Source organism: Erithacus rubecula (assembly GCF_903797595.1).
Source record: "Erithacus rubecula genome assembly, chromosome: 13".
Classification (NCBI taxonomy): domain Eukaryota; kingdom Metazoa; phylum Chordata; class Aves; order Passeriformes; family Muscicapidae; genus Erithacus; species Erithacus rubecula.
In genome coordinates this window covers 4,289,184-4,316,164 of record NC_136665.1, presented here as the reverse complement: position 1 = coordinate 4,316,164, position 26,981 = coordinate 4,289,184, and the positions used below count along the sequence as shown (strand labels likewise).

The 26,981-nt window shown below is 57.3% G+C and overlaps 2 protein-coding genes across 3 annotated transcripts in view; one reads left to right on the top strand and one right to left on the bottom strand.

Annotated features, from left to right (window-relative positions):
• RAD54L2 (RAD54 like 2) overlaps positions 1-2,928 on the top strand; it is a 67,246-nt gene extending 64,318 nt beyond the window's left edge. The window contains exon 23 of the mRNA XM_079317255.1: positions 314-2,928. Within this exon, the coding sequence (XP_079173381.1) occupies positions 314-381 (68 nt within the window). The 3' untranslated portion in view covers positions 382-2,928. The remainder of the gene's footprint in view (positions 1-313) is intronic.
• Positions 2,621-25,344, bottom strand: LOC306807574 (semaphorin-3D-like). 2 transcript variants are annotated; one of them, XM_079317271.1, is made up of 18 exons: positions 25,223-25,344; positions 13,724-13,926; positions 9,195-9,355; positions 8,451-8,513; positions 8,131-8,250; positions 7,734-7,836; positions 7,502-7,630; positions 7,046-7,191; positions 6,706-6,820; positions 6,503-6,572; positions 6,019-6,163; positions 5,728-5,944; positions 5,535-5,623; positions 4,990-5,031; positions 4,605-4,762; positions 4,315-4,379; positions 4,027-4,157; positions 2,621-3,943 (listed from the first exon to the last, which is right to left on the bottom strand). In XM_079317271.1, exons 2-18 carry the CDS (start codon positions 13,845-13,847, stop codon positions 3,524-3,526), a joined length of 2,298 nt encoding a protein of 765 aa, XP_079173397.1. In that variant the 5' UTR covers positions 13,848-13,926; positions 25,223-25,344; the 3' UTR covers positions 2,621-3,523. The 2 variants fall into 2 exon arrangements, with proteins under 2 accessions (XP_079173397.1, XP_079173398.1); XM_079317272.1 differs by lacking the exon at positions 25,223-25,344 and having other exon boundaries at positions 9,195-9,336; positions 13,724-13,903.
• Between the last annotated feature and the right edge of the window lie 1,637 nt (positions 25,345-26,981).

Below are 26,981 nucleotides of genomic sequence, written 5' to 3'. Positions count from 1 at the left end.
AAACTGCAGTCACTGGTGTTTACTGGACCAACCAGGTGTAGGAGAGCGCAGGATGTCCTGACATCCTCCACCAAAGGGGTGCTCCCTTCCTTAGAGAGAGGGTTGTGTGTGCACGCGTGTGTTACGGAAACACAATAAAAAATGTTATGGGGCTTTCCTAGTGTCTTTCTCTGTTTAATGGACATTGTCTGTCAAACATAACCACACCATTCATAGAAGCCTTAGATCAACAGTTTAGCTATGCAAATTATTTTAATTATTTTTTTAAAAAAACAAACATTAAAATAGTGCTTTCTTCTTTAACATATCCTAGGAGTTGAAAACCGAGGGGTTCTGAGCAAACTGCTGGACAACTTGTCTTTGGATGCACCATGGAAATAAAAATCAAACCCCCCCACAAAAGTAACAAAGCAAATTAACTGATGGTGTTCATGCAAGTTTCTCCAAAGACTTGACAGTGCTGCATCTGTGAGTCATGCCCTCCTGTGCTCTGTGTGTCCACCTCATGACCAGCTTGCCCAGATGTCTGTTGCATCCCTGTGAGGCTGTCAGTTTTCCTGTGGATTTGGGGAATGGACCTAGGCAAGGGCTTTCCTTGTCGAGAGTAGCAAGTGTTGAGACCTGTGGGCGCCTGTGGGAGGTGGGATTGTGAGCAGACCCCCAGAGCCCTTTCTATGGGGGTCAGGACAGCAGCTCTCATCCAAGGGACCCTCCCACGTCATCCCTGAATGGGGCCTGTGCTGGACCAGGTGTGAAGATGTGGCTGGGGGCAGTCAGCACTGTGGTCTGGGTGTGGTACTGGTGCCTGCACACCTCTCTGCTCCTTGCCTCTCCAGGAGAGCACCCAGGGCTTCCACAACAGGCCCTGGCACATCCCTGTGCTGCCACCTGATGTTCTCCAGTGGTCCCCCAGCAGAGCCTGAGCCCTGTGGCTGTAGGAACTGAGGATGACTGGCATTCTGCTGTCCCAGGGTGCAGAATGTGCACTAAGCTGGCTGTTAACCCAGCACAAAGGGTGCGGTGTGAGGGCTGTTCCACCTCCTGTGTGGCCATGGCCTGTGCACCCCTCGGCACCCTGCTGTGGTGTGGCTGCCCTGGGCATGACCCGCTGCTGGCAAACATCTGCAGCACAGGGCCCTGCACAGCAAGTGCCCAAGTGCAGCCCCAGCTCTGCCCCATCCACCTGGGCCCCCCTTAGGAGCTGAGGTGGTCACAGAGATGGCTCTGATGCCCTGACCACAGGGCTCCCGTGGGAACTGGCTGGGGCTGCTCCCCCACGGTGCTACGGGAAGGATTTCCTCTGCCCCACAGGAGCCACAGGGGGTGTGGGGTATCCCCAGTCGGGGGGAGCTCTCTAAGCTCTTCAACTCCCCTTCCCTGGGGCCTGCCCCTCTCCCTCATCTGCTCTCCCCAGAGGTTTCTCCTCTCCAGCATGCGATTCTGCTGCAGAGGGTCCTCTCTTGGTTTTCCTGAGCCTGGAACAGGGGCTTTCCCTGCACGGGTTAAATTTTTCTTTTGCTGCTGAATTTCTGTCTCCAAATGACCTGATGGGAAGCAGCTGCTGGTTCTCAGAGGGGCTCTGGGTGACACTGAGGACAGCAGTGCAGGACTCTCTGCAGAGGCTTTTGGACAGTAAGGAAGATTTCTGAGCACAGCCCAAGGCCAGGGCAGATCTGTGGGGGCCACGGGAACGGTCAGCTGCCCTCTACACTGGCACCCAGCCCTCAACCTTTCCCTTTGGTGGGAGGTTTGCTGTCCTGGGGACAGTCAGGTGAAGGCTGGGTATCACTGTGGGACAGTGCCATGGGCATGGGGCAGCTGCTGCTGCTCTTTGCCCTGGGCTTGTTGCCCCCACTGTTGATGTGGCTCTTGGGGCTTCCGGGGGCCTGCAGGATGGGGGCAGCACAGTCCAGCCTGGCTCGTTTTGGGCAGGATCTGCTGCATATTGTCCTGGAGTGTCTGGGAGGGTGGGAAGGTTGGGTGCAGCTACTTGGAGAAAGCAAATATTTTGTCAAGCAAAGGGTGGGATTTCCACAGGATCTTCACTACAAATTTTGTGTATTTTGACTTAATGATGTCAGTGAATCATAGAATGGTTTGGGCTGGAAGGCATCTCAAAGATTGTCTTGCTCCAGCCCCCTGCCTAGTGCAACCACTAGAGCAGGTTGCTCCAAGCCCTGTCCAGCCTTGGTCACTTCCAGGGATGGGGCAGCCACAGCTTCTCTGGGCAGCAAATTCAAGAAGCTGAATGTGTGAGGATTGCTGCTGTTTTGGGGGTGACTTCCAGGCCAACAGAGATAAGTACAGCAAGTACCTTCACAACTGGTGTTTCTCACCACTCTGGAATAAATTTTGTTGATCCAGTCTTGGAAAGACCGGGGGTGGGGGAGGGCTGGGGAGGGGGCAGGTGTTGAAACAGGGACCATAGTCCAGCTAGATTACAGTGAGGGATGGCTCCTTGCACCTTGGAGCAAGCACTCCCTGTGAAGGGAAGGTGGGGCAAGTGAGGGAGAGCAGCCTCTGGCACCTCCCGGACCACCACTGCTGCCTCAGCTGCTTCGTGTTACCCAGCTCGGAGCTGGAGTCTGGCAGATCCATGGGAGCCTGAAGGAATCCATCACTGAGTCTCATTTGGGGTTTTCTGTTGGTTTGGATTTCTTTTTCTTTTCTTTTATTTTTTTTTACTACCGCCTTAGTTTGTGGCCTGTCTTGTTGTGCTTGGAAAGAGGAGTGTTGCTAGCCAGGTGGGTCGGTCAGTTGGCCCCACGCATGATCATGTGCTTCCCTCTTCTCTCTGTCGAACGGGATGTGCTCGCCTGATCTCCCAGAACAGAGACTTTGAACAATTTGTTGTTTATATGATGTATTTATTTTTACTTGTGTTTCATGTCATTTTTTTAAAAAATAATAAATTGTAAGTTGGTATAACTGCCTGTTGCTTCTCTTTCTTTTCTTTTTTTTTTTCTTTTATCTTTTTTTATTTTCTTCCTCAGTAAAATAAATGTCAAAATTAAAAAAGAAAAGTGGTGTTGTTTGAAGTGAGTTGGAGCTGGGCTGAGCATGAGCATCTCTGCACCTGGAGCCCAGCCTCAGCCAGCAATTGTGTCCTGCTGCTTCCAGCAGCACCTGGGCTTCCTTCACACCTCGGCAGCCTCCCAGTTGAGCATCCTGCCGCCTCCAGAGCAGGGGAGGCATGGCACGGCTGGTCCTGCCGGACTCAGGGAGCCGTTGGGACAGCTGGCCCTTGCCCCTCCCTGTCCTCTGTGCTTACTGTTGCAGATGATCGTCAGTCAAGGCCAGGGGAAAACAAGGAAAATAAATACTCTGCAGGTGAATAGCTTAGGGTCTCAGGGAGCCGGCGCGGGCTGCGTGCCCGGGCCCCGGTGCCGGCGGGGCTTGAGGTAGTAACAGCGGGGCGGTTCTGCACGGGACGGCGAGGGGCGGCCCGGAGCTGCTGCCGGCGTGCGGGGAGAGCCCTGGAGAACCGGGAGGGAGCTGTGGGCAGCCCTGGCTCCCTCCGCCCTCACGGGCGCTGCGGGTGCCTCCGCACCCGGCCGTTCTTGCTGTCCGGGGACGGGTGCTGCCACTTGTGCCAGGCTCGCTGCCGCTGGCGCTCCTGCAGCCGCAGGGCATTGCAGTAGGCGTCCAGGCTGGTGCCCGGCGCGCCCAGCGCCCGCGGGAAGCCCCTGGAGCCGGGGTGCAGGTCAGTCCGGGCCCGCGGGCTCTGATGGGTCCCTCCCGGCTCCCCGTGGGTCCCCTTGCTCCGTGTGCGCGGCGGCAGCTCCGTGGGCTCGTGCCCGATGACGCGGAGGCTGTAGCGGGTCAGGGGCCGGGAGAAGGAGCGCTCCACCGCCTGGCACTCGTAGCTGCCTATGTCCTCCTTCGCCAGCTGGCGGATCAGCAGCCCTTGCTCCAGCACCAAGAAATGCGCATTGTTCCTGACCTGGAGCAAAGGCAGAGCTCGTGGGTCAGTCCTTGGGGATAAAGCCACCCCCTGCCCCTCGTCCCCCCGCCCTGTCCCCGTACCTCGCTGGGAGCCGTCTCCTCGCCGCGCCGCACCAGCCACCGCACCGAGCTCTGCGGGGAGCGCGCCAGGCACTCGAGGAACGTCGAGTTCTTCTCCACCCCGAAAACCACCTTCTCCACCACGGCGGTCCCTGCAGGGAGGGGGTGATGCCCTGAGAGGAGCTGTGTGAGGGGAGGGAGGGAGGCAGCGCGGAGCAGCCGGCCCGCGGTGGGGGCACTGCTTTCCCCCGCCCTCCTGGGCACGGTGCTCCCTGGGTACAGCCGGGTGCCCCCGGAGCTGGCGCTCACCCTCTGCCGTGTCCTGGCACTGGCTGAGCGGGTCAGCTTCCAGCACGTCCTGGCAGCGGGCACGCCTGTGGGAGAGCAGAGAGGTCTGTGGCTGCTCCACCCCAGGTAGTGGTATCCCCCTGTGGCAATGCCTCAAGAAGAGGGACCAGGAAAGGGTGGGTGGCAGGCAGGCAGAGCGGCAGTAGGGGTCTGGCTGATGGGTAAAGCTCCAGGGCTGCCGCTTGCCCTTCCCTGCTCCGAACAGCATCACCTTGCAGACGGATGCAGGGCTGGCGCGGGCACACACTCACTTCTTCTCGGTGAGCAGGTGCGGGGCGCAGCTCTTGCTGTCCCAGGTGCAGTAGGGATCCCTGGCCAGGCAGCAGTCGGTGCAGGTTCTGCCGTAGAGCTCGCAGCGGTACAGGGAGAGCTGGAGCAGCCCGTGGGTGCTGCTCACAAACAGCTCCTGCTGCTCGGGGAAGAGGGACAGTGGTGGTCAGCACCCACAGCTGGGACTGGGGCTGGCAGACAGTAGGAGTGCGAGACAGAGCCTGCCACCCCCTTAATGCCCTGGCAGGATCCCATTCCCTAAATGTGCACGCCCTGGGGCCAAGAGACCCGGTAGAGTGGCTGGGATCAGCTGGCCTCTATCCCTATCCCCGGACTGCTTTAGGGACAAGCAGAAGGGACACTCACCTGCTTTGGTGATAACTTCATGTCCAGGATGGGAGAAGGTACCTGGAGGAGAAACAAGAGGGTGCTGCAGCCATGTCAGCCCCTCCTGGGTGCCCCAGCCTAGCAAGTAGGATTGTGTCCCCAGGGGTCACAGGATGCCAGGAGCCTGGGCCAGGCCCCTGGTCACAGCTCCACATGCTCCATGCAAGGATCCTGGGCTCTGGGCCCTGCTTGTCATGAGCAGCCCAGGAGAGACCTGCCCAGCAGCCCTGCATTCAAACCTGGGCTCAGCCCTCTCATTTCAGTATGGGCTCCAAAGTGCAACCCGCATGCCCTCAGGGACTGGATGGGGAGCTGGGAAATGACTTGGCTCCAGTCCCACTGCTGGCACCCCTCGGTGCTTTTCTGCTGCCCGGGGCAGGTGGGAGCCCCCAGCAGCCCCCCAGTGAGGTGACAGCGGCCAGTGACTTCCCGTAGAGCCTGCAGGGAGGGTGCCATGGCCGCCAGAGGGTGTGTGCCCCAACCATCCCACTGAGCCCCCGTGGTGCCACCCCGGCTGCCTGTACCTTAGTGACGCTGATCTCCTCCAGGCTGATCACCTCGGGGCCAGGGCTCGCCCCGCCGGCCAGGGCCACCTTCAGGACTTTGCCGTCATCTGTGAAGCAGCGGGAGGAACTGTCAGGGCTGGAGCCCCCGCGCTGGCCGAGTACCACAGGAGCTGGCCCGTGGTGTCACCTGGCCGAGCGGAGGAGCTCCCACCTGTGCCGAGGAAGAGCACGTCGCAGCTGTCGGTGTCCAGGCGGTGCACCAGCAGCCGCCGCAGCCGGTACGGTACATTGACCCGGGCCAGCACGGGCTGCCGGCCCTGCGGGTACACGGGCTCCCACATCAGCTGGTGGCTGCGCATGAAGCTGATCAGCTCGTCGGGAAAGTCCTTGGTGGACTGCAGGAGGGGGTCGTAGGTCTCACTGGGGCACTGTGTGACACACGGGCGGCATTAGGGCCGGGCCAGGCTGTCCCGCTCCCCTCAGCTGCTCCCTGTTCCCTTACCGTGCCGGGCCGCGGGTAGGGAACACGGCCCTTGTATTCCACCCAGCGGTAGTCGAAGCCCTCCTTGTGCGCGAAGGGGCCGCTGAAGGCGGCTCTGACGGCGGCCATGGAGTAGATGCAGACGGCAGAGCCGCTGAAGACACCGCTGCGGGCGAGCACAGGGCTCTCAGCGTCCCGGCTGCTCCAGGGGACCGGGGGTATGCACAGCCACCCCCGAGCCCACCCTGTGCCCTGTCAGCCCTGGAGTCACGCACGGCACCCGGGGCTGACAGGAATCCCTCTGGCACAGTCGGTCTAGCCTGGGGGCTGCTGACTGCGCCCACGTCAAAGCTGTGGTTTAGTGATGTGCTGGTGAACCAGCAGCAGGGAAAGCAAGGAAATGCTGGTGGCCCTTCCTCAGCCAGCTGGATGCTGGTCCTGCCCTTCTCCACACAGAGCTCCCTGGGGAGCAGCCCTGGTGGGGGCTGGTGAGGGTCCTGCTTACCTGGAGACCGTAAAGAGCCCAAAGACAAGGGGGTTCCGGGGGTCCCGGGTGTGCAGGAGGAAAACATCCTCTGCAAAGAGAGGGGTGGAGGTGAGGCACCCCAGAGCTAGAGAACCAGTCCAGAGGATGCAGGTGGGTATGCTGGAGGGAGCAGCCATGGTGGAGCTGCATTGCTCCTGGCTGCAGATGGGTCTGGCACTCACCCAGTTGGTCGAAGTGGGTCTCAGTGCCCTGGGGGCCGGGGATGGAGCACACCAGGCGGGCCTTCAGGAACGTGCTCCAGCGGTTGATGAGGCTGCGCTTCCCTCCAACATCATTCTGCCAGGCACCAAGAGCCAGGATCAGTCCAGCCTCTCTGAGTCTCCTCTGCTGTGCCCTCCTCATTCCCACACAGGGATACCCCCAGCCCAGAGCCTTCTGCCCTGAGGCAGGTGTGCAGGGACACGCCCACATTCCTCTGCTTGGGCTGCTCCTTGGTGTGCAGTAGATAAAAGCCCACCTGGTGGTGCAACTGGCCACAGGGTGCTGGCCTTGGCAACTGACCTTGCAGACCCTGGCCACCCTAGCATGGATGTGCCGTCGCTCCCACTGCCCAGCTTCCATGGCTGTCTCACGGAAGAAGATGTAGACTTTGTCATCGTGGGGGTTGTAGGTGTCGGGGACTGCGTAGGCACCAACGAACGTGGGCTCTGCGGTGGGAAGGAGCAGCACAACGTGACCCTGTGCCCTGATCCCCCCCTGTGGCACTGCCCTGAAAGCCCCTGGGAGCAGTGTGAGGCGCTGGGGGGACACAGAGCTCATGGAGACCAGGCTGCCCAGGAGGCAGAGCACCATTCCCAGTGCTCAGGCTGTGAAATGTGCTGAAGCATGGGTCCCACCAGGGGCTTTGTTAGTGCTTCCCCCTGCAAGGAGAGTAGGCCCAGGCCAGGGCTCTGGTCCCAGCCTCTCCCCAGCTGGAAGGAGAGGTCCCCATTCCCCATAGGTGCCTCTATTTCCTACCATGTAGCCAGTGGTCCTGGTTCTGCTCCGTGCGGATGTAGCTCGGCTCGGCCCCATGGACCCAGGTCCGGAAGAAGGCAGCGCTGCTGCCCATGAAGTCACTGGAGGTGCCTGAATACAGCTCCCCACCTGCAGGGCCAGGGGGTGTGGGTGGCAGGCAGAACCCCCAGCACAGATTATTGCCAGCACACCCCCTCCCACAACACCCCCTGTGCTCCTCCCTGGCTCTTACCCAGCAGCAGCCCCGTGAAGGGCTCGTGGGGGCTGTAGGGGCACCGTCCTCGCCCCGACTCCAAGGAGTGGGTCACCAACTGCATGCGGGGAGCCCTGGCACCCTGCCAGAGACAATGGGGAGATGTCAGCCCAGGGGGAGTCTGGGAACAAGCTGAACATGGGGAAAAGGAGGTTGGTGTGTCTGTGATGAGTGGGCTCCTCGAGGGGGATGCCAGAACCTGGTCCCATCCCCATTGGGACACCCTGACACTCCCAAGACAGAGTTGCTCTCTCCATGTGAACGCCAGGGACTGCATCAGGCTGCCCACCCTCCTGAAGCTCTGGGGCTCCCTCTCCCCCAGGGAGAGGGGTTTCTTGGCACCTTGTGCCACAGGGACATGTCTATCCAGGCTCACCTTCCCCCTGGCTCCCAGTTGGATGAAGGCACAGACGGGCTGGTAGGAGCCAGTGCCACAGGCAAACACGTGGCTCTGGTTGAAGGGCTGGAGGAGGCGGATGAAGTTGGCACACTCGGTCTGTGCAGGGGAGATGTCTGTCAGTCCTGAGCTGTGGTGACTGCTGGGGGTGTGGAGCCTGGCCAGACTTTTTTCTGGCAGCTGTTCAGCTGGGCTCGGCTCCAGGGAGACCCCCAGGCTCCCTTTCGGGGTGATGGGGTTGTTTAACATCCGTGGTGAGCTGCCAAAGGTGATGGGTGGGGGCTGCCAGCCCTACTTACCTCCACATTCCTCCCTGCCAGCTGGCAGTGCTTGACCTGCTCCTTGGGGGCTGGCCAGAAAATCTGAAACACAAAGACCCCATGGATGCAGCCCCTGCTTCCCTTGGCTTCCTGTGGCACCAGTGGGAGCAGGCTCAGCCCATGGGGTTGCCAGGCTCAGGTGCACAGTGAGGACATGGTGTTGCTCTGGCACAGGTCTGACACCCCCTGAGTCCCAGTGGGCAGCCTGCCAAATCCACTCAGAGTGAACCTGGCCTGGGGACAGAGGCTGGGCGTGCCGTGGCCCACCCAGGCAGTGGGCAGGCTCTCCTGGATCCCAGCCTGTGGGAACACCAGGCTGCAAAGCCTTAATGGGATTTTCTTTTGTTGGGCTCTGGCCGTACACCCAGCCAGCAGGATGTCTTGGGATGACATTAGTGGACTCTGTGCTGGAGCTCTTGAGGCAGCAGCAGGGACTAGGTGTGACTGCAGGGCTCTGGGCACTGTCTGCAGTCCACCCAGGTCACATCTCCTGGCCAAGCCACCCTGTCCCTCCTGCGCCAGCCCTTCCCTGCAGGGCTCAGCTCCACCAGGGATGGGCTGACCCCACTGATTGAGACATCCTGGTATAAATGTGTCCCTGGTGAGGTTAGAACAGCCCAGTTCAGAGCATATCCACCTCCACGCCCTGGTGCTGGGACAAGGAGTGGCTCCAAGGGAGGAAGTGGCCAGCCTGGCCAGGGCCACCATCCTCCCAGCACTGACCTTCTCAGGCTCTCTATTGGGATGGTCCAGATGGAGAAGGAAGATATGATTTTTTGCTCCCACCATCAGCCAGGCCCTGTCTTCATCCATCAAGAGAGCTTGGAAATCCATCCCATCCCCGGAGGCCAGCAGCAGGCGAGAGCTGTTGGATTTCAGCAGGTCTGAGGAGCACAAATGAGGTTGGAGAAAGAGAAACCATCCCTCCCTCTTGGAACAGCTCTGGTTACCTATCCTTGCTCTGAAGGTACACAACATTCCTGCCACTGCCTTGGCAAAACCCAGCACCATCAGTGTCCCTGAGCTCTTCATGGAACCTCCTCCACGTGCCTAGCTGAGGGAAAGAGCCACTGCTACAGACAGCAGAGCTGCTCTGGCCTTGCCCTGGCTAGGCTGGTTTGCAGGTACAGGGCAGGACAGGGGTTCAACCCCAGTAGCTTGGAGTGCTCATTTCTGGCCTGCCTTCCAGAGGAACTCCTGGAACCCCAAAGCCTCTGCACCCTGAAACGTGGAGCAGAGAGGTAACTTGCTTACTGTGACTCCTGGCATGTTTTCCCTGGGCTCCAAGGAAAGGCTGCATGGAAACAGAGCCAACACAAGCTCTGCACCCACCTAAGGCTCTGAGTCTGTGATGTGTTTGCTGGGCTCTACCCCAGGCACAGAGTCAGGTGAGTGGATGGATGCACTGGGACTGAGCCCTGTAAGGGAATTCCCTGTCTGTGCCCCTGGTGCTATCCCAACCCAGCACACCACATTTCCCACCCTGTGTCCTGAAGCACAGCCTAAACCCAACATTAGACTGGCTCAGGGAAAGGTCCAAGGGTGCCATAGACTCCTTTGGGAGTGGAGACAGGACAGAGGGAAGGCTCTGCTGCTCTGGCTGCAGCTCCTCCCATGCAGCAGCCAGGGCAGCTCGCCTGGCCCTTCAGCTGTGGTCATGTGGGTGTGTGAGGAGGACAATAAGCTGTTGTGTCTCTGTTAAAACTCCGGAAACAACATCCCTGGGGCCAGTACTGGTCTGTGATGTGCAGTGCCAGGTTTGGGGCTGGCTGTGGGGCAAGCATTCCCCCAGCACAGCAGCTGCCATCTCCTGCCCCTGCTCACAGGGACCAAGGTGGGGCAAACCAGTACTGAGGCAGGCCTGGAGCTTCCAGAAGTCATAACACATCCTTCCCTCTCCAAAAGTGACAGGACCTGCCTGGGGATGGAGTGCTGGGGATAGAAGGCTGCTCCTGGCTTTGGTGTTGGGCAGGGTAAAAGTGGGGCCATGGGAGGGGGACATGGAGAGAGTGGGAGCTGAATGGAGGTGGAATGTGGCTGGAAACCCAGGGAAACCTGTAAGACCCTGCCCAAAAGGGCAGGGAGTGAAGCAGGGTGCCGGAGCAGAGGGAAGGAGGCGCCGGCCGGGTGGATGCAGGGCGGACGTGCGGCCCCGGGCGCAGGTGGGGTGGACGTGGGCACAGGCACGGCTCCATCCAGAGGGACCCGGCTGGCCCGGGAGGCTGTCTCACTTCCTTCCACTCCTTTTCCAGGGCAGAGGGGAAGCAGGAGAGACCAGAGCTGCGGGCTGGAGACGCCGCTGACGTGCGCTGGTCCCTGCTGGGACAGGCAGCAGCAGCTCCCTGCCCGGCCCCAGCAGCCAGGCTGGCTCCCTGCTGGCCTTCCCAGCTCCCAAATCCTCCTCTGCCAGGAGCACTCCCAGCCACATCAGGGGGCTCCTGGCTCTCCTGCTGCTGCCACAAAAACTGCACAGCCCCACTGCACTCCCGCCTTCCCTCGGGTGCCAAGGGCTCTCCTCTGGGTACCAGAGGTACAGGGCATTCCAGCTGGATGGGATTTACAGCCGAATTCCTGTCCCTTCCTGTGGGATCTCCAACAGGGTGGAGATGGTTCACCCTCCTGTGTCTGCCAATGCTCTCAGGACCTGCCTGATCCCAGGGAAATGTCAAGCAGGGCTCTGGGAGGGGGCTTGGGGTGGGAGGGTAAAGGCTCATCCTTACACGAGTGTAATTAAGAGGAGTGGGTGTTGCTGGTCACCCTGTGACCTGCAGCAGCCCTTTTTGAGGACAAGGTCAGGCAGGGTGATGAAGAGCCCTCTCTGCTGCCTCTGGCAGTACATGGGAGAACCCTGGAAGGGCTCAGAGCCCTGCATTTGCACCCTCTGGCAGGTGAATGACCAGGAGGGTCTGAGGCTGACCCCACGGCTCTGCTCCCTCACCAAGGGAACAGCGAGTGCTGGGATCCAGACCCAGGGAGCTGCTGCACAAAACCCTACTCACCCTCAGGTCATTAGATCCAAAGCTGATTCTGGAGACAGGGAACCAGGGGGGCTCTGCAGCAGTCATGCCATGGCCAAGCCTGTGGCTGAGCCCGGAGAAATATCCTCTCTTTGTGTTCACTATCTGCCAAGGCCGTGCTGTTTGTCTTTATTGCCGGACCTCTGAAGGCGCCTTGTCCCATCCATCACCTCTGCCTGCCCCTCAACCACAGCAGGCTCTGTGTGGGGTGACCCCGAGCTTCCTGGGGTCACAGCCCGGCTGTGCAGGAGGACTGCCCTCTCCCCATCCCCTGCAGGCACAGCAGCCCTGGAGGGGATCCCTGAGCCCAGGGGCAGCTCGGTGTAAATGGGGCTCTGGCCCCTCAGTGCTGCTGGCCATAAGGGCCATGCCAGGGCAGCCCTGTGATAGCAGAGCCCTGTGGCCTCCCTGTGCCCTGGAGCACTGCTGTGGGTGCTGGCTCTGGATCTGCCTGGCTGCAGATCAAAGGCTGGCACAGCACCCAGGCCTGTTCTGGGATATTCCCAGGAGGAGCTGCCAGGCGTGCTGTGCTTCCAGAGCTGCACAGCCTGAGCTCGGGCAGTGCTGGGCTGACCCAGGCTGACCCAGCCATGCCCAGGCTGCCCTGTGTGCTATTATTAACCTTTCCAAGCCTCTTGCTCACCTCCTGGGCAGGGTAGGAGCTGCTGCTGTTGTTCCTGGCCCCGTGCCCTGTGCCCCATCCTTCCTGTGCTCTCCCGGCCTCGCTGCTGTCATTTCCTTCTCCTGACCCTGCTTACGTCTTCTCCCCCTCCCCACCGAGGGCTCTGCTGCCTCCCCCCTGCTGGGATCTGAGGGCAAGGCTGAGCCCGTGGATGGACTCTCAAAGGCCTCCTTTTATTTATTTTTTTCTTTCCTAGGGGTTTTAAACCTAAACTTCTCAAGGCATTGTGTCCTTGAACCTGCCCAGTGCTGTCCGTGAGTCACATCCCCTCACCATTGTTCACTCTGTCCTTGAGCCCTCCAGATGCTGGGAGCTTCCTCTTCTGCCTCTGCCCAAGGCTTGGGGCTTTGGGCATGCCTGGCCTGGGACACTCTGGGGTTTTGAAGCCAGCAGTCCTCTTTCTCCCCCTCTGCCTCCTCTGGCTCCAAGGAAAGGCAGAGCTGAGCTGTTTCTGGGCTGGGCTATCAGCAGGGCCATCTCCTCACACAGATCTCCTGCATCCCTGGGAGATCCAGCCCTCTCCAGCCACAAATGGGGGGCATCTTTCCCTGTGCTGGTTGTCCCTGCCTGGGGAGCAGCTTCTCAGGGTGATGGAGTGGGCCAAGAGCATGGCCCTGGAGCCTGGAGTGCCTGGAGTGCCTTGGGAAAGCTGCTCCATCCTCAGGTGTGGAGAGGACTGGTCCAGCCCTCCCCATGGTCACACCCAGGACAGCACTGGGGATCTGCTGAGCTGCCACCCTCCAAAGAAACTTGCTGTTTCTCACATAGGAGACGCTGAAAGCAGCTCAATTGGCCACATCTATGCTGCAAGTTCATGGCAGGGTGAGTTCATGCCAGGCTGGCAGGGTTCTGTTCTAGCTGCTCAGGCCATTCCTCTCTAGACTTTCTCTAGGTACTCCCTTTCCACACATTCTGGGCTGTGTTTTCTGCTTTCAGTCTGCCCTTGCTGCATCTTCAGGTCACCAAAGTGAGGTCAGAGGAGCAAAGTGTGCCTTCCCTGAAGAACTCATCATCTAAAGAGAGGGACAGATGCGGGGAGGAAGGGAGAAGGGCAGCAGGGAGATGATCTGCACAGGGAATCAGTCTCTCCTAGCAGAAGAGGAGGGTCAAAAGCAGAAGGACTGGGCTGGGGTAGGACTATGCTGGCAGGAGGCAGAGGAAGGGGCTGATGAGACTCTCCTGGGGCTCAGTGTCCCTTTGAACTGAAGGCAGGGGACATTGCCCAGGGGTACCCAGTCCAGCCCAACCCAGGACACACCAAGGGGGTCCACAGTGAGTCTGAGCAGAAGGACACATCCCCTCTGGTCCCAGTGTTCTGCTGGATCAGAACATTCTCTGTCCAGCCTCCTTTTCCAATGGCAGCAGCACTGGTGTAGCACTCTCAGGGACTGGCTTGGAGCTGCAGCCCTGAAACGTCCTGAGGGCCCAGAGTGTGGAGAGGCTACAGCCACAGCCACAGGGCTGCCTGTCTCCCCCAGCCCTGAGCACCTTCTTCTCCCTGCAGGACGCTCCCCCAGCCCCCCAGGCAGGTGCAGACCCCGAGGAACCCTTACCTTTGTAGGTGAGGCGAAGGCGTGGGGCGTGCTGCTTCCATGCCCTGCTGCTGCCCAGCTGCTGCAGGAGGAGGCACAGCAGGAGGCTGGCCAGGGGCAGGCAGTGGCCAGGGACAGTCCACATGCTGGCACAGGGCAGTGGCAGGGCCTGCTCACCCTCACAACACCATGGTCCACCAGCTGCAAGCAGAGAAGGGGGAAGGCTGCACCAGTGCTCATGAACCAGAGTGGGCACTGGGAGGCAGCTGTGCTTGGGACACCCTTGATTTCCCCTTCCTGGCAGCTCCAGCACATTCCCTGTGCAGGGAGCTCCCAGGACAGCTATTCCAGCCATGGGAAGGAGTGTGGGGTGATGTGAGCGTGCCCACATCATGTGGTACCTGGGAGCACTGGGAATTGGGCATCCTGGAGGTGACAGACACGAGGGCAGTACACCCTCCAGTGGGCATCTCAGAGCCTGGGCATCCCCTGCTCAGTGTCTGCTCAGACCCCAGTGCTTGGCAGAGCCTGGTGAGAGATCCCTAACACTCATCTGTTCCCAGCTTGGGGTTTAACCTCATCCCTTTCTCTGGAAGGGGAATTCATGTTGTGGAGTACCATACATAAATGTAATTTCTGTGATTCCTCTGTATCATCTGTGGCTCTGTGTGTGCATGACACATCTCTGGCTGGGATCTATGCAAATTCCTGGTCACCACAGAGCTCTCTGAGGCCACCGGCATCGGCTGGCTCCAGGGTGCAGTGGATTGGAAGGTGTGTCTAACACATACCCTGCTTTGGGGTGCACAGCCTTGCACAGCAGCTCCCACTGACCCTGCCAGGAGCAGGGCTGGCCTGCCAGCTCCAGACAGTTAATCTGTCATACTTAGATTATTTTTCTCCACTTAAAAAAAGAAAACCTGGTCCCCACATGGCAGCTCTGACTAACTCCCCATCTTTCTGCATATTAACTTCTTCCAGTCCCATGACTGAAAGATTTCAAATGAGCTTTTTGGCTCATCCCTGGCCAGAGGCTCTTGGCACAAGGAGCAGGGGATTCCTGCCATCCCAGCAATGGGCTGTGGGAGGGATAGTGGAGCCAAGCTTTTCCAACAAGAAGCTCAGCTCTGCCTGGGGAGGAGGTTTTGGGCTGGTGGAGTTGGAATTTCTCTCCCTCCCAGCAGCAGCCTGTGGCTGGGCTGGGGTGCTGCTCCTTTCTTGCCCCTTCCCAGCCTTCACTACTGCCTGGATCTCCCTCTGGTCAGAGTGTGACTCTGGTCACAAGCTGCTGCTGCTCCAGGTCCTTCCCCTGCACCAGGAGGCTGGGACGTGGATGTGACCTCAGGGTGGTGGCTGTGCTGTGCTCTGTCTCTTTCTGGTTAGGGACTGCTCTCTCCACCCACCCAGCCCTTCCTGGGCACTTTTCCACATGTCAACCATTGCCTGGGGAGGGGTAGAAAAGCACCCCATAAGCATGATGGAATTAAAATGGAAAGCATGATGGTTTAGCCAGGTTCAAACTGCTCCTGGGCTGTGGAGAGGTGTGGTTCTCTGTGAGGAGCCCATCAGCCACATGGGGATCCACAGGCAGTGCTGCCCTTGCTCTCACTAACCCCTCCCCAGCAGGCAGCAATGACAAGCTGCAGCTCAGCTCTTCCTTTGCTCAGCACCTGCAGTGCACCCAGAGTCACCCTGTAGATCTCAGCCATGCCCTGAGCCAGCTCTGCTGTCCCAAGGATCATCACAAGGACAGAGCTGGGATGGATTTGACACGGATTTGGGTTTTTTTGCTTTGCCAAAGTTTGTTGTGTTGCTGCAGGACTTGGGAAAACACTGTCCTCTAATTGAAGGTTTCTATAAATGGAGCTGGGTTTGTGCTAGGCTTAACTTTGGCCTAAGGCAGGCTTGGAGGAATCTTTCACGACCCAGGGGATGCCAGGGCAGGCTGGGATTCTGTGGATGACAGGCAGGGCACAGCTCCTGCCTCAGGACAACTTCATACAAGGTGAACTTTAGGGACAGGCATGCACTCCAGTTACAGCTGGGTTACACCAGCACTCCAGCTCCTGCCCTGGGAATGCCAAAAGCAGGGCTGATGGCAGCAGCAGCCACAGCCATCCAGGAGCATCCCAGAGCCCTGGCACAGCTGGGCACAGGCATAGGAAAACGAAGGGTTTGCAGCAGATATGGAAATAAAAAAAACTGCCAAAAGAAAATCTCCAGGGAGAAACACTTCCCATTGTGACATCCTTTCATGAGTATTTAGGGGCTCCCTCCCTTCATGCCCAGGCAGTGGTAAGGCACAGCCATCTCCTGACACCCAGATAAAATCCTGCACAACCCCCTGAGCCCACAGCCCCTGGCACAAGGACGTCCCTCCTTGTGCCAGGGAAATATCTGCAGGAGGTGAGGAGCTGGGCAGAGTTTACACAAAGAGGGGGAGTCGGTGCCTGGTGGATGGAAACAAACTGGCAGTGGTGAATCCAGGGTTAAATTAAACACTCCCAACAGCTTTAAATAATCAACTGTCCAGAGCTGCAGCTCTTTCTGTCTCAGTTTGGAGAGGGAGGTGCTGATGAGGGCGGGCTGCCGAGAGAAGGGGAGCGAGGGGTTAACATTTCACACTCCAGGCACCACAGAGCCGGCAGGGGAGGACTTGGGGGATGGCAGCCTTGTTTTGGGGGGCTGGCAGTCACCAGGAGTGCCAGATATGGGTGGCACAAATGGTGACACCACGGTGCTGGGCTGGGTCTGACAGCAGTTCACCAGGTGCCCTGGTCCCAGCAGCTTCCCTGTGCCCTCCCTTCCTCCCTCCTTTCCTCCCAGCCCCCTTCTACTGGAGTTCTGCAGAACTGACAGAATCACAGAATGGTTTGGTTGGAAGGAACCTTAAAGCTGATCTTGTTCCAGATGATCACAGCAAGGATGCACCCATGGGTCAGGCTGCTCAGAGCCCATCCAACCTGGCTGTGAACACTTCCAGGAATGGGGCATCCACCACTTCTCTGGGCAGCCTGTGCCAGGGACTCACCACCTTCACAGTAAAGAATTTTTCTTAACATCTAAACTCAATCTCTGCTCTTTTAGCCGAAAATCATTCCCTCCCGTCCTATCACTATCTGTGTAGGAAGTCACTCTCCCTCATTTTCATAAGCTCCCTTTAATTACTGTAAGGGTAATTATGTAAGGGTAATGAACTGAACTCTCCACAGAACAGAAGTCCAGCAGGTCTGAGGTTCTGGGCTGCCACACAAAATCCCCTGGAAAGCCAGAGAGTGAGCAGCCCAGAGAAAAGACAAATCCCTTCTGTTTGTGACATGGGTACAGGAGGGAATCATTTATCCATGAAAGCACCAATTTCCTCCTGACAACGCCTTTGTGTTGCAATGCCGTGAATAGTTTAAACCAGCCCAAATTTCGGAGGGGGAAGGGCCTGGCAGTGGGTTTATCAGTCTGTAGGCTGTCTCCGAGAGGGAAGAGGGGCTGAGCTCGGCTCCGCAGCCACGAACAGCAGCGCTGCCAAGCGCTCCGCTAATTCCACAGCCCGATTGTATCCCAGATAATCCCCACGCGCCATTGACAGCCTGCTGCCTTCTCCAGTTACACGGCAGGGCTGGGGCAGAGGCGGAATGCTGTCCCCAACAGCTGGGGGACCTCAAGGGAGAGAGAGGAGCGGGGGGAGGAGAGGAGTGCGCCCCTTGTCAGCATCCATCCGTGGGGATCATCCCCCAGGGGACAGAACCCGCAGCCAGAGGGAGCCGCAGGGAGCCCAGACCCCTGCATGGGGCTGGTGCTTCCCAAGCTTCCCAAGCACCCAGCCCTGCCTCCCAGACCGGAGCCCCAAGCTCCTGACAGTCCTGCCTCTCCCACCACAAACCCTGGTGTCACAAACCCTCTGTGCCACTTTTGGGAGCTGGGACAAAGGACACTGAGGGGCAGAGCCAGGGCAGGAGGTGCCTCAGCCCGGTGCCCACCCTGCACCCACAGCTGGGTGCGCGTCCCATGCTCTGGAAATGCGGAGCCGAGCGCGGGAAGCGCGCACAGCCGGCCCTGTGCCTTGGCCAGCACTGCCCGCAGCTGTCCCTGCTCCCAAAGCACCTCCTGCCCCCTCCCTGCCGCAGGAACAGAGCCCTCCCTGCCCAGCCCGGCGCTCTGGCTGTCCCTCTCCATCCCGGGATGATGGATACCCCGGCAGCTGCAGGCACAGGCAGCTGTCGACTTTCTCGGGTGGAAGGACAAAGGCAAAAGGGCGAGCCCTCCCTGCCTTCCCCCTGAGCTGCCAGGCTGGGGCAGAGCCAGTCCCTGGGGCAGCCTGTGGTGCCGAGTGATTTGTGGGAGGAGGACGTGCCGGTCCCGCTCCACCACATCAAAGCTGGGACCGCAAAACCGAGTGCCAGAGCTCGGGTGGCACTGGGACCCCACCGTGTGCCCTGTGAAGCACTGGGCTACCAGTGAAACCCTCAGTAACAAGGTCACACGTGCCCACACAGATCGAGGGCAGCAGATTTTTGGAGGATTGAATGAAGGGAATGTTGGGCTGAGGCTGCTCCAGGTTCACACACACCATCACACAGCCGGGGGCCAGCAGGATCCTGTCCAGCCAGGACATCTCCTCCACTGCTGCCTCCTGGGATGCAAGCCCCTGGGCTGCAGTTAGCCCCAGAGCACCCTTCCTTGCCAGACAACACTGCTGGAGTGTGCCAAGCCCCACGGGTGGGGATGAAGGTGCCCAGCTGCTCCTGGCACCCAGCAGAGCCTGGGGGTGTCACCCCTGCCAGGCTGGGGGCTCCTCGCTCATGGGAGCTGGGTGACAATGGCAGTGGGGCAGGGACAGCCCCAGCGGGGCTGGTGATACCAGAGGAGCCTCACTCTGCCTGTGGAGACATCTCAGAGCAGAAGAACAGCATTTCTAAGAGTTTTTCTCCCTGAAGCTGCAGTAGCTTCAGGCACACTCCAGCTGGGACCACATCCTCTGAAAGCAAATGGGGAATTGCCAAGTCTGAGGCTGGCCAGGGTATTAATAACTGTTTATGGAGGGATAAGGAGCTGGCTTCCCTTAACATTGTGCTAATCCCTTTCTTGAGAGGCTGCTGGCTCAGTCCCTACCTCTTCCTTGCTACTGAGAGGTGAAGCTTGACCTGGCCTGGCTCTTGGGCATCTGGCTGGGAAGGTGGCCCAGCAGTGGGCTTGTCTCAGGGCACAGTGAAGGCCTGGATTCCCTGCAGGATTTTTAGGTGTTTCTGAATGTGCTGCTTGAAATGGGACCTCCACTGTTACCCTCCTAATTTACCCCAAGGGCATCAAGCCCCAGGGAGGCAGCAAGGCCAGCGTGCAGAGAAAGCTGAATGGAGACACAGCATTTATTGCCCCTTGCAGGTCTGTTCTCACCTAAAATGCTTCCAGAGCACAGGCAGCTTCCAGCACAGAGCAGTGCCACAGTTCTGCTGCCCACACCAGGGCTCCTGCAGTGGGGAAACCACACTGGGACACCAGGGGGAAGTGGTAAATTCATAGGGGATTGGAGTCCTGCATGGACAGAGCAAAGGTGGGACAAGTGTGGGTTAACTTGATGTATTAAACTCTGGGCTGACTTGGCATGCTAAATTCCCAATTTGCCTTCTAGTGCAGTTGAGAAGCTTAAATTTCTTTCACAGAATACAGAATAACAGGATTGTTGGGGTTGGAAGGGACCTCTGGAGATCATCCAGTCCACTCCCCTGTAAAGGCAGGTTACACAGGAATGAGTCCAGGTGGGTTTGGAATGTCTGCAGAGAGGGAAAGTCCACAACACCCCTGGGATGCTGTTCCAATACTCTGCTACTCTCAATGTAAATTTGTTCCCCATGTTGAGGTGAAACGTATCATGTTTTGCTTCATGGCCATTACTCCTCTTCCTGTTGCTCATCACCACTGAAGAGTCTGGCACCATATTCTTGGCACCCACCTTTGAGATATTTATACACATTAATGAGATTCCCTCTCAGTCTTCTCTTCCCTAGACTAAACAGGCCCAACTCCTGCAGTCTCCTCAGAAGAGACACTTCATGATAGCAAGGGGCTTGCCATGCTTTAATGCTATTGAAGTATCCAAATAAGGCAGAGGAGAGGCTGTGCACTGCCTGCTGAGCTGCCAGGCCAGGTCCCTAAAGCCTCGGGGGTCCCCAGAGGCAGCACTGAATTCCTCAGAGCCATTTATACCCCCGTGCTGAAACCCACCCTTGTCACCTGTCTGCCACCTGGCCTGACACTCAGCCCAGCCCTGCCCCACACAGGAGCTGTTCTCTGGGCTTCAGATTTTCCAGGCTCAGATTCACATTCAAAATGTGAATCCCACATGTGCTAAAACCTGGCAGGGGCTCCAGGGCCAGGAATCAGCATGGACCCCAGCAAGGGGAGCTTTGCCCAAGCTCCTGTCCATGGACTGGCTGTAAAGCCTCTGCTGGGAGCAGGACTGAGTGACACCTGGGCAGAGTTCCCCATCCCTGGGACACCAGCTGGAACCCAGTGTCACAGCTGCTGCTCCTTTGGTGGCCTCTGGAAAGAGGTACTGGGTTTGGCTGGGGTCCTGGTGGGACCCTGCAAAGAATTCCAGCAGAGACCCAAGGGTGGCAGAGACAGCTCCATCCCCAGGGGGTCTCCAGGGAGAGCTAGCCATGGGAAAAAAATTCCTGTTCCCTGGGCAGGCTTCAGCCTTTCCCAGCACTCCCAAGACAGTGCTGATTGTTTCCTGAAGCTGCAGCAAGCCCACGGGATCTGTTACACTGATTTTCTTCGTTCACATTGGGATTATTGCTTCCCAAACCTGCAAATCTCTAAACCTATTGAACAGGGATGCTCAGCACCTCTCAGAGAGCTTTTAGTTTTGCCACATCTCCCCATTCCAGGCAGGAGCTGGCTGTGAAACACCTGTTCTGCTGCTCAGTGACCCGGCTCATGAGACACTTCACCACTGCCAGCCAGCGACACGGCTGCTGGTGGCACTGCCGGGGCCACCGGCTGTCACAGCTGGGGCTGCGACACTTGAAAGCCCCGCAGTGTTTTCTTTTCATCAGCGGCAGCCCCGCTCCCGGCGCTCCCGGGCGCTGCTCTAATTGGAACAGGCTGGGCAGGCGTGGGGGGCTCCGCCGAAGAAAGTATTTTAATGAGGATGGAGGGTGCCTGACCTGTTATCTGCTTCTTCTCAGAGCCTCTTGGCTGGGAATTACAGCCTGCATTGCTGGGCGAGGTCTCTGGCTCGCAAGCCTTGGAGCCCAGCAGAGCTCCGGCACCTCCGGCCGGGCTGCGCTCGGTGTCCGGGGACAGGGACAGACACACGGACAGACACACGGACAGACACACGGACAGGGCCAAGCTCTGCCGCGCTCCCCAGGCACCCGCAGCCCCGCCATCCCACCCCCCTCCCGGCAGTGCCTGCGGAGCTGCCGCGCCGAGGCCGCGGGGTCTGTGCCGGGCGTTTCCCGGGACGAGCAGCAGAGATGCTGCGATGGACGCCGGGCCCTTCACCCCGGCAGCTGCTCCCGGGAGACGCCAGAGCGGCTCCAGGCGGAGCTGAGCGAGGCTGCGAGGGGCTGGGACAGCTCAGGCAGCTGTCACAGCCTGGGTGGGGGGCCAGGGCAGCAGGAGACTCCACAGCACAGAGCTCCCCTCTTTGTGTCATTTCCCTGTCCTGCCAGCCCAGAGCATGGACACAAGGGAGGGTACCCCCTCCCAGCATTGTGCCAGGGTCTCCAGAGGGTCAGAAGCAGACAGCACCACATTCCACGTCCTCCTGCCCAACCCCTGCCTCATGTGAAGGGCTCTGTGCCCCCACGGTCTCATCTGCACAGGTTCCACCATGGAAGGTGCCCGTGGCTGTCATTAGTGTGGAGTTGAGGCACAGATGGACTCAGTGACCTGCTCATGGGAACCACAGCAGGGCAGGGATTGACCTCAAGAGTCTCATCTTCCCTCAAGGAGCAGCTCATCCTCCTGAAGCACAGAGCAGCTCAGCACTGAGCCTGGCTCCATGCACGTGGCTGTGGCACATGGTGGCAGAGGTGTCACAGTGCCTGGGTGGAGCACACACCGTGGAAGGGCAGCTCTCCCCTCCCAGGACAAGCAAGGCACAGATTGAAACTGAAACCCCTTGATTTCCTTTTCACTACAGACAGCTCAGGCCAAGTTAGCTGACATCAGTGGTCTCCTCCTAGGAAAGGGGGAAATAAACTGGAGCCGATGGTGGGAGAAGCAGGGGAGTTCCTGCACACAATAAATGGCAGCTGGCCAGCACACGAGAGCAGAACAATAACCCCACACAGCTGAGTGCTTGTGAACGGTGTCATTCCAGGGAAACCAGATCCTGGGCAGCCTCCCAGGTCAACGGGGGCAACAATTGTGATCCATGCTGGCAGTGGAGAGGGGCTGTGCTGGTCTGGAGCACACCTATGGATGCCTGCAGGTACAGTGGAGCTGGGGGGAGATCAGGGGGAACATGGAATTGCTGAGCATGGAGGCAGCAGAGCCCAAATATCCTACAGTGACCACAGTGGAGAATAATTAAGGTTTTTCTCTGCCAGGAGTATAGAGTGTTCCCTTCTGGGCACCACAGAACCTCTGTCATTCACATCATCCACCTGCAAGGCAATGCTGGGGGTTTATGGCTGTGATTTGGGACAGTCTAATCTTTAGGAAGGGAGAATGACCAGGGCCCCTGTGCTGTGAGTACAGCCCTTTCACTTACACAGATCATTTCACCATCCTGTGCTTCAGTTTCCCCAGGTAAAATGTGCTGAAGAAGGTTCAGCCAGCTCCTGTGGGCAGGACAGGAGCAGGGAGGAGTTGGGTGGCTGCAAGGACCATAGAGGAGCAAAGATGGAGACCCAGTCCAGGGCAGATAACACTGTTTTCATCCTCTCTCCTTGTTCCCTCTCCCCTCTTTGCTCTCTGCTCCAAGCAATGGGGAGCACGGTTCCCTGATCTGATCTCCTCAAAAAGGGCAGGTGAGGTTGGGTGTGTCCCCATATTCCTCATCCAAAAGCCATTCCTGGCTGTCCCCCAGGCCAGGAGGTGACTGGGCTGGCTGATCTCTGTGTCTCTGCAGGTTTGTAACCATGTCAGCAAGTGCCTGTAAGGATCTAATTGCCCTGTGCTCTCTGAACCACCTCTCACTGTAATCCCAGATGGAGTGGGGAGAGACCAAACTTGGAGGAGGAAGCAGCTCAAAGAGTCTGGGAGCCAAAATTTACAATAAATCTTCGTGCCTGCTGTAAACATCCCCTGAGAGGGTGTCACAGGAACACTGCAGAGAGCAAGGCAGCAGAACTCCCATCTGGAACCTCTGCCAGCCCTGCCAGCTTGGGCTGGGTTTAGCAAAGAGCAAGAGCTGCCAAGGACCCCAGACTTGGCTCCAGCTCCCTGTCCTGCTGGATGCTGCTGCTGGCAGCACCACAGCCTGGGCATCACCTCTTGTCCAGCCAGATGAGATGGCTCAGACTGTGGCAGTCTCTCTCCAGCCCCTGTGCACAGGCAGGATGGTATTTGGGAGAACATTTCACATCCTTGGGGGTTTCCTGTTTAATCCTCAACCTAAAGAACTGCAGCAAACGATCCCTGTCTTACACGCTTGTGGAATTCAGTGAGATTAGATTAGGGGTGAATTCTTCCCATATTTCTTATAGGGCTGATATCTCTGCCCTGGCTTTCAGATTGACTTCCCCATCCCCAGCTCATTAATCAGAGGGGTGTTTGTGTCTCTGTCGTTTTCAATGCTGTTAACTGAGCAGGAGTAATCTGTCTGTTCCAGCAGCCCGTGGTGTCAAGTCAGTGACCCGTCAGGGCTGCCTGACCCCTCCCTTTGAAGGCTGAGCAAGGAGAGGCTGCCAGAAAGCTGGGACACGCTCCACTTGGCCAAGAGAAAGCTCCCCGTGGCTGGCATGTGTGCGGGACTGCTGCAGTCCTGCCACCACATCTCCTGCTGCACTTCCCCTTCCCTTGGGCACATGGCTGCAGAAAAAATTGCTGCTTTCCAGTTCAGCAGTGTTTTCCTGACAGTGCTCAACAGCTGGATCAATGCAATGGGTCTTTAAAGGCAATAAACTTCTTAATTAAGGGCAGGCTCGCTGGAGATGATTGCCAGTGGGCTGTGCATCCCATGGCCTGGCTGCCTCCTAGGGCTGCCACACACTCAGGAGCTGTGATTGAGGCCAAGGATGGTCTTACTTCTAGGAGAGAGAAAGAGCAAGAGCAAGAGAGAGGGAGAGAGAAAGGAAGAAAGGAAGAAAGGAAGAAAGGAAGAAAGAAAGGAAGAAAGGAAGAAAGGAAGAAAGGAAGAAAGGAAGAAAGGAAGAAAGGAAGAAAGGAAGAAAGGAAGAAAGAAAGAAGGAAGGAAGGAAAGAAAGAAAAGAAAGAAAGAAAGAAAGAAAGAAAGAAAGAAAGAAAGAAAGAAAGAAAGAAAGAAAGAAAGAAAGAAAGAAAGAAAGAAAGAAAGAAAGAAAGAAAGAAAGAAAGAAAAGAAAGACCTTTTTGTTTTAATTTAAATTCTGTAAGTGTTTTGCTATTTTTTTCTGGACATAAACCACCATTCAGCCTTCTCCTTCCTCCCTCCCCTGAGTATCAGCCCCTCACACCAAAACACTCACCCATCACTCAGGACACTGCAAGGCTCCCACCTCCCAGCCATCCATACCCAAGGTCTGCGACGCTTCCAAGCAGAAGGATCATTACTTAAGGGACTGCTTTGCAGAGCACTTAGCATTTCTCAGGCTCTGTTTCTTTTCTGCCTGCTGTATCATTTGACCTGAGTTTCTGAGAGCTGAGGCATTGCAGAGGGAGGTGAAGAAACACAATTTCTCTGTCCCAACAGATTTTATAAAGCCCAAGAGGAGGAAAATTCCCTCACTGATCAGGGAGGCTGGTTTTTCTTTTGTTGTTGTTTTTTTTTTCTCCTTAGATCACAAATATCACAACTGTTTTGGAGACAAACGATTGATTGTTGTGAGGAAGGAGAAATCTGAAAAGTTGTCTCTGAGCAGTGGCAAAGCCCCCAGCATGGGCTGGTGATAATTTAGCCCAGTGTGGGTTTTTGGGCTATAAAACCTCAGCAGCAAAGCAGAGCCTTGAAGCTGAGAAACCCCAGAAAAACCAGCTCTGGAAAGAGCTTCAGCATGGCAAAAAAAGCACAAAACCTCTTGGGACCCAAGTTAAGGCATTAAAAGATACAACACAAACATAGAAAACGGTGTCGGGGGTCAGAATAAGGAAATCTTTAGGGTCCCTCCCAACTTAAACCATTCCATAATTCTGTAAAGATTAGTATAACTTTTCACGGCATGCTCGGGCAAACAGAGCGGCAGAGTGAGCTCTGCTCTGGCCGGGGCTGGGATGGGAGCACTCACTCGTGAGTTACCCTGCACGAAGCCGACAGCGAAAGCGAACTCAGGAGCGATGAACCCCGGCTCAGCCCCTGCTCCCACTGGGAATGCTCTCAGCGGAGCGAGCCGAGGCAGCCCGAACTTAGGAACAGCTAAAGCCATTTCTCGTTACTCACCGGTCCGGGGATCCCAGCGGCGCTGCCCACCCTGCGGCCGCTGCAGCGGCTCCTCCAGCCACACCGGAGCACCTGGGGGTGGGGGACAGCGGGGGCAGCCCCTTCACAGCCAGTCCCGTTCACACCAGCCCCGCTCACAGCCTGCCCCGTTCACACCAGTCCCGCTCACAGCCTGCCCCGCTCACAGCCAGTCCCGTTCACAGCCAGTCCCGTTCACACCAGCCCCGCTCACAGCCTGCCCCGCTCACAGCCTGCCCCGCTCACAGCCTGCCCCGCCTGCCCCGCTCACACCAGTCCCGCTCACAGCCAGTCCCGTTCACACCAGTCCCGCTCACAGCCAGTCCCGTTCACACCAGCCCCGCTCACAGCCTGCCCCGCTCACACCAGCCCCGCAGCGCTCCGTGCACACACCGCAATTGCCATCTAGCGGCGCGGGGGCTGCGGTGCCTTCCGGGCTTCCGTGGGGACACAGTGTTGGAGTCAGTGAGCCAGAGATCGCTCTGAATTCTTCAGAGAGAATTCAGAGTGCAGAGATTGAATAAGTCTTAGAGTGAGTTCTGATGTTTTTAGTGAGTAAAAAGTTTTGATTCCACAGTAGTAGCTTGTGTTCTAGTGAAGGTTGCAAACATATTGACATCTTCAGTAGAGGCTCCAGGACCACGGCTGTAGACAAGACTTAAACAGAGTTATAGCAAGAATATTGCTTACATTTCTTAGAACACAATAAATTCTATGCATAGTGTGCTAAGAAACTAGAATTCTAATAGGTTAAAGAGTGGTGGTCTGAGTTTGCATCTTATCTTGTTGGAAAAATCCTCTATAACAGTATGTATTGGAAGAGTTGTGGCTTTTAGCTATTGGCTTTTGCCAGGGCTTCTAGCCATTTGCTTATTGCTACTGCTTTTGCCATTGCTTTGCCATTTCTTTTGCTATTGCCTGTTCAGACTGATCTGCTTTGTAATAAGATGTGCTTTGTAATAAATAACCTTTTTAACTATTAGCTGCTTTGCTTCTTTAGAGAATACCTGACAAGTAAGAACCTAAGAGCTCAAAACTGGAGCCTATAGAGCACCCAGGGGTCAGAAAGAACCCCATATCCGTTGCCACACACAGGGAAATAAATATTGGCCTTTTCCCAGGAAGGTCCATCCCTGCAGGGTACAGGAAAGCACCAGGTGCAGACACAGATATCCAATGATGTATTAACTATATTGCCCCTTGAAAAAACTGAACTGTGTTCAGTTTTGGACTCCTCATTACAAGAAGGACATTGAGATGCTGAGAATATCCAGAGAAGGCAGTGGAACTGATGAGAAGGGTTGGGGGAATTGGGGGTCTCAGGCTGGAGAAAAGGGGGCACAAGGAGTCCCTATTGTTCTCACAACTCCCTTGCAGCAGGTTGGAGCCAGGGGTGGGTGTGTTTCAGACTCTTCCCCCAAGCAACAAATGTGTTGTAGTTTAATCAGGACAAGAGGACAGGACAAGAGGAAATGGCCTCAAGTTTTGCCAGAGAAGGTTTAGATGGGATATTAGGAAAAATTTCTTTGCTGAAAGGATTGTCAGCCATTGGAACAGGCTCTTCAGGGAAGTGGTGGAGTCACCATCCCTGGAGGGATTTAAAAACATGTACAAGTGGCACTTGGGACACTTAGGTTTAGTGCTGGGCTTGGCAGTGTTAACAGCTGGGCTCAGTGATCTTAGAGGTCTTTTCCAATCTAAATGATTATGTGATTTACAAGGTGTTTTTTAGCTCCA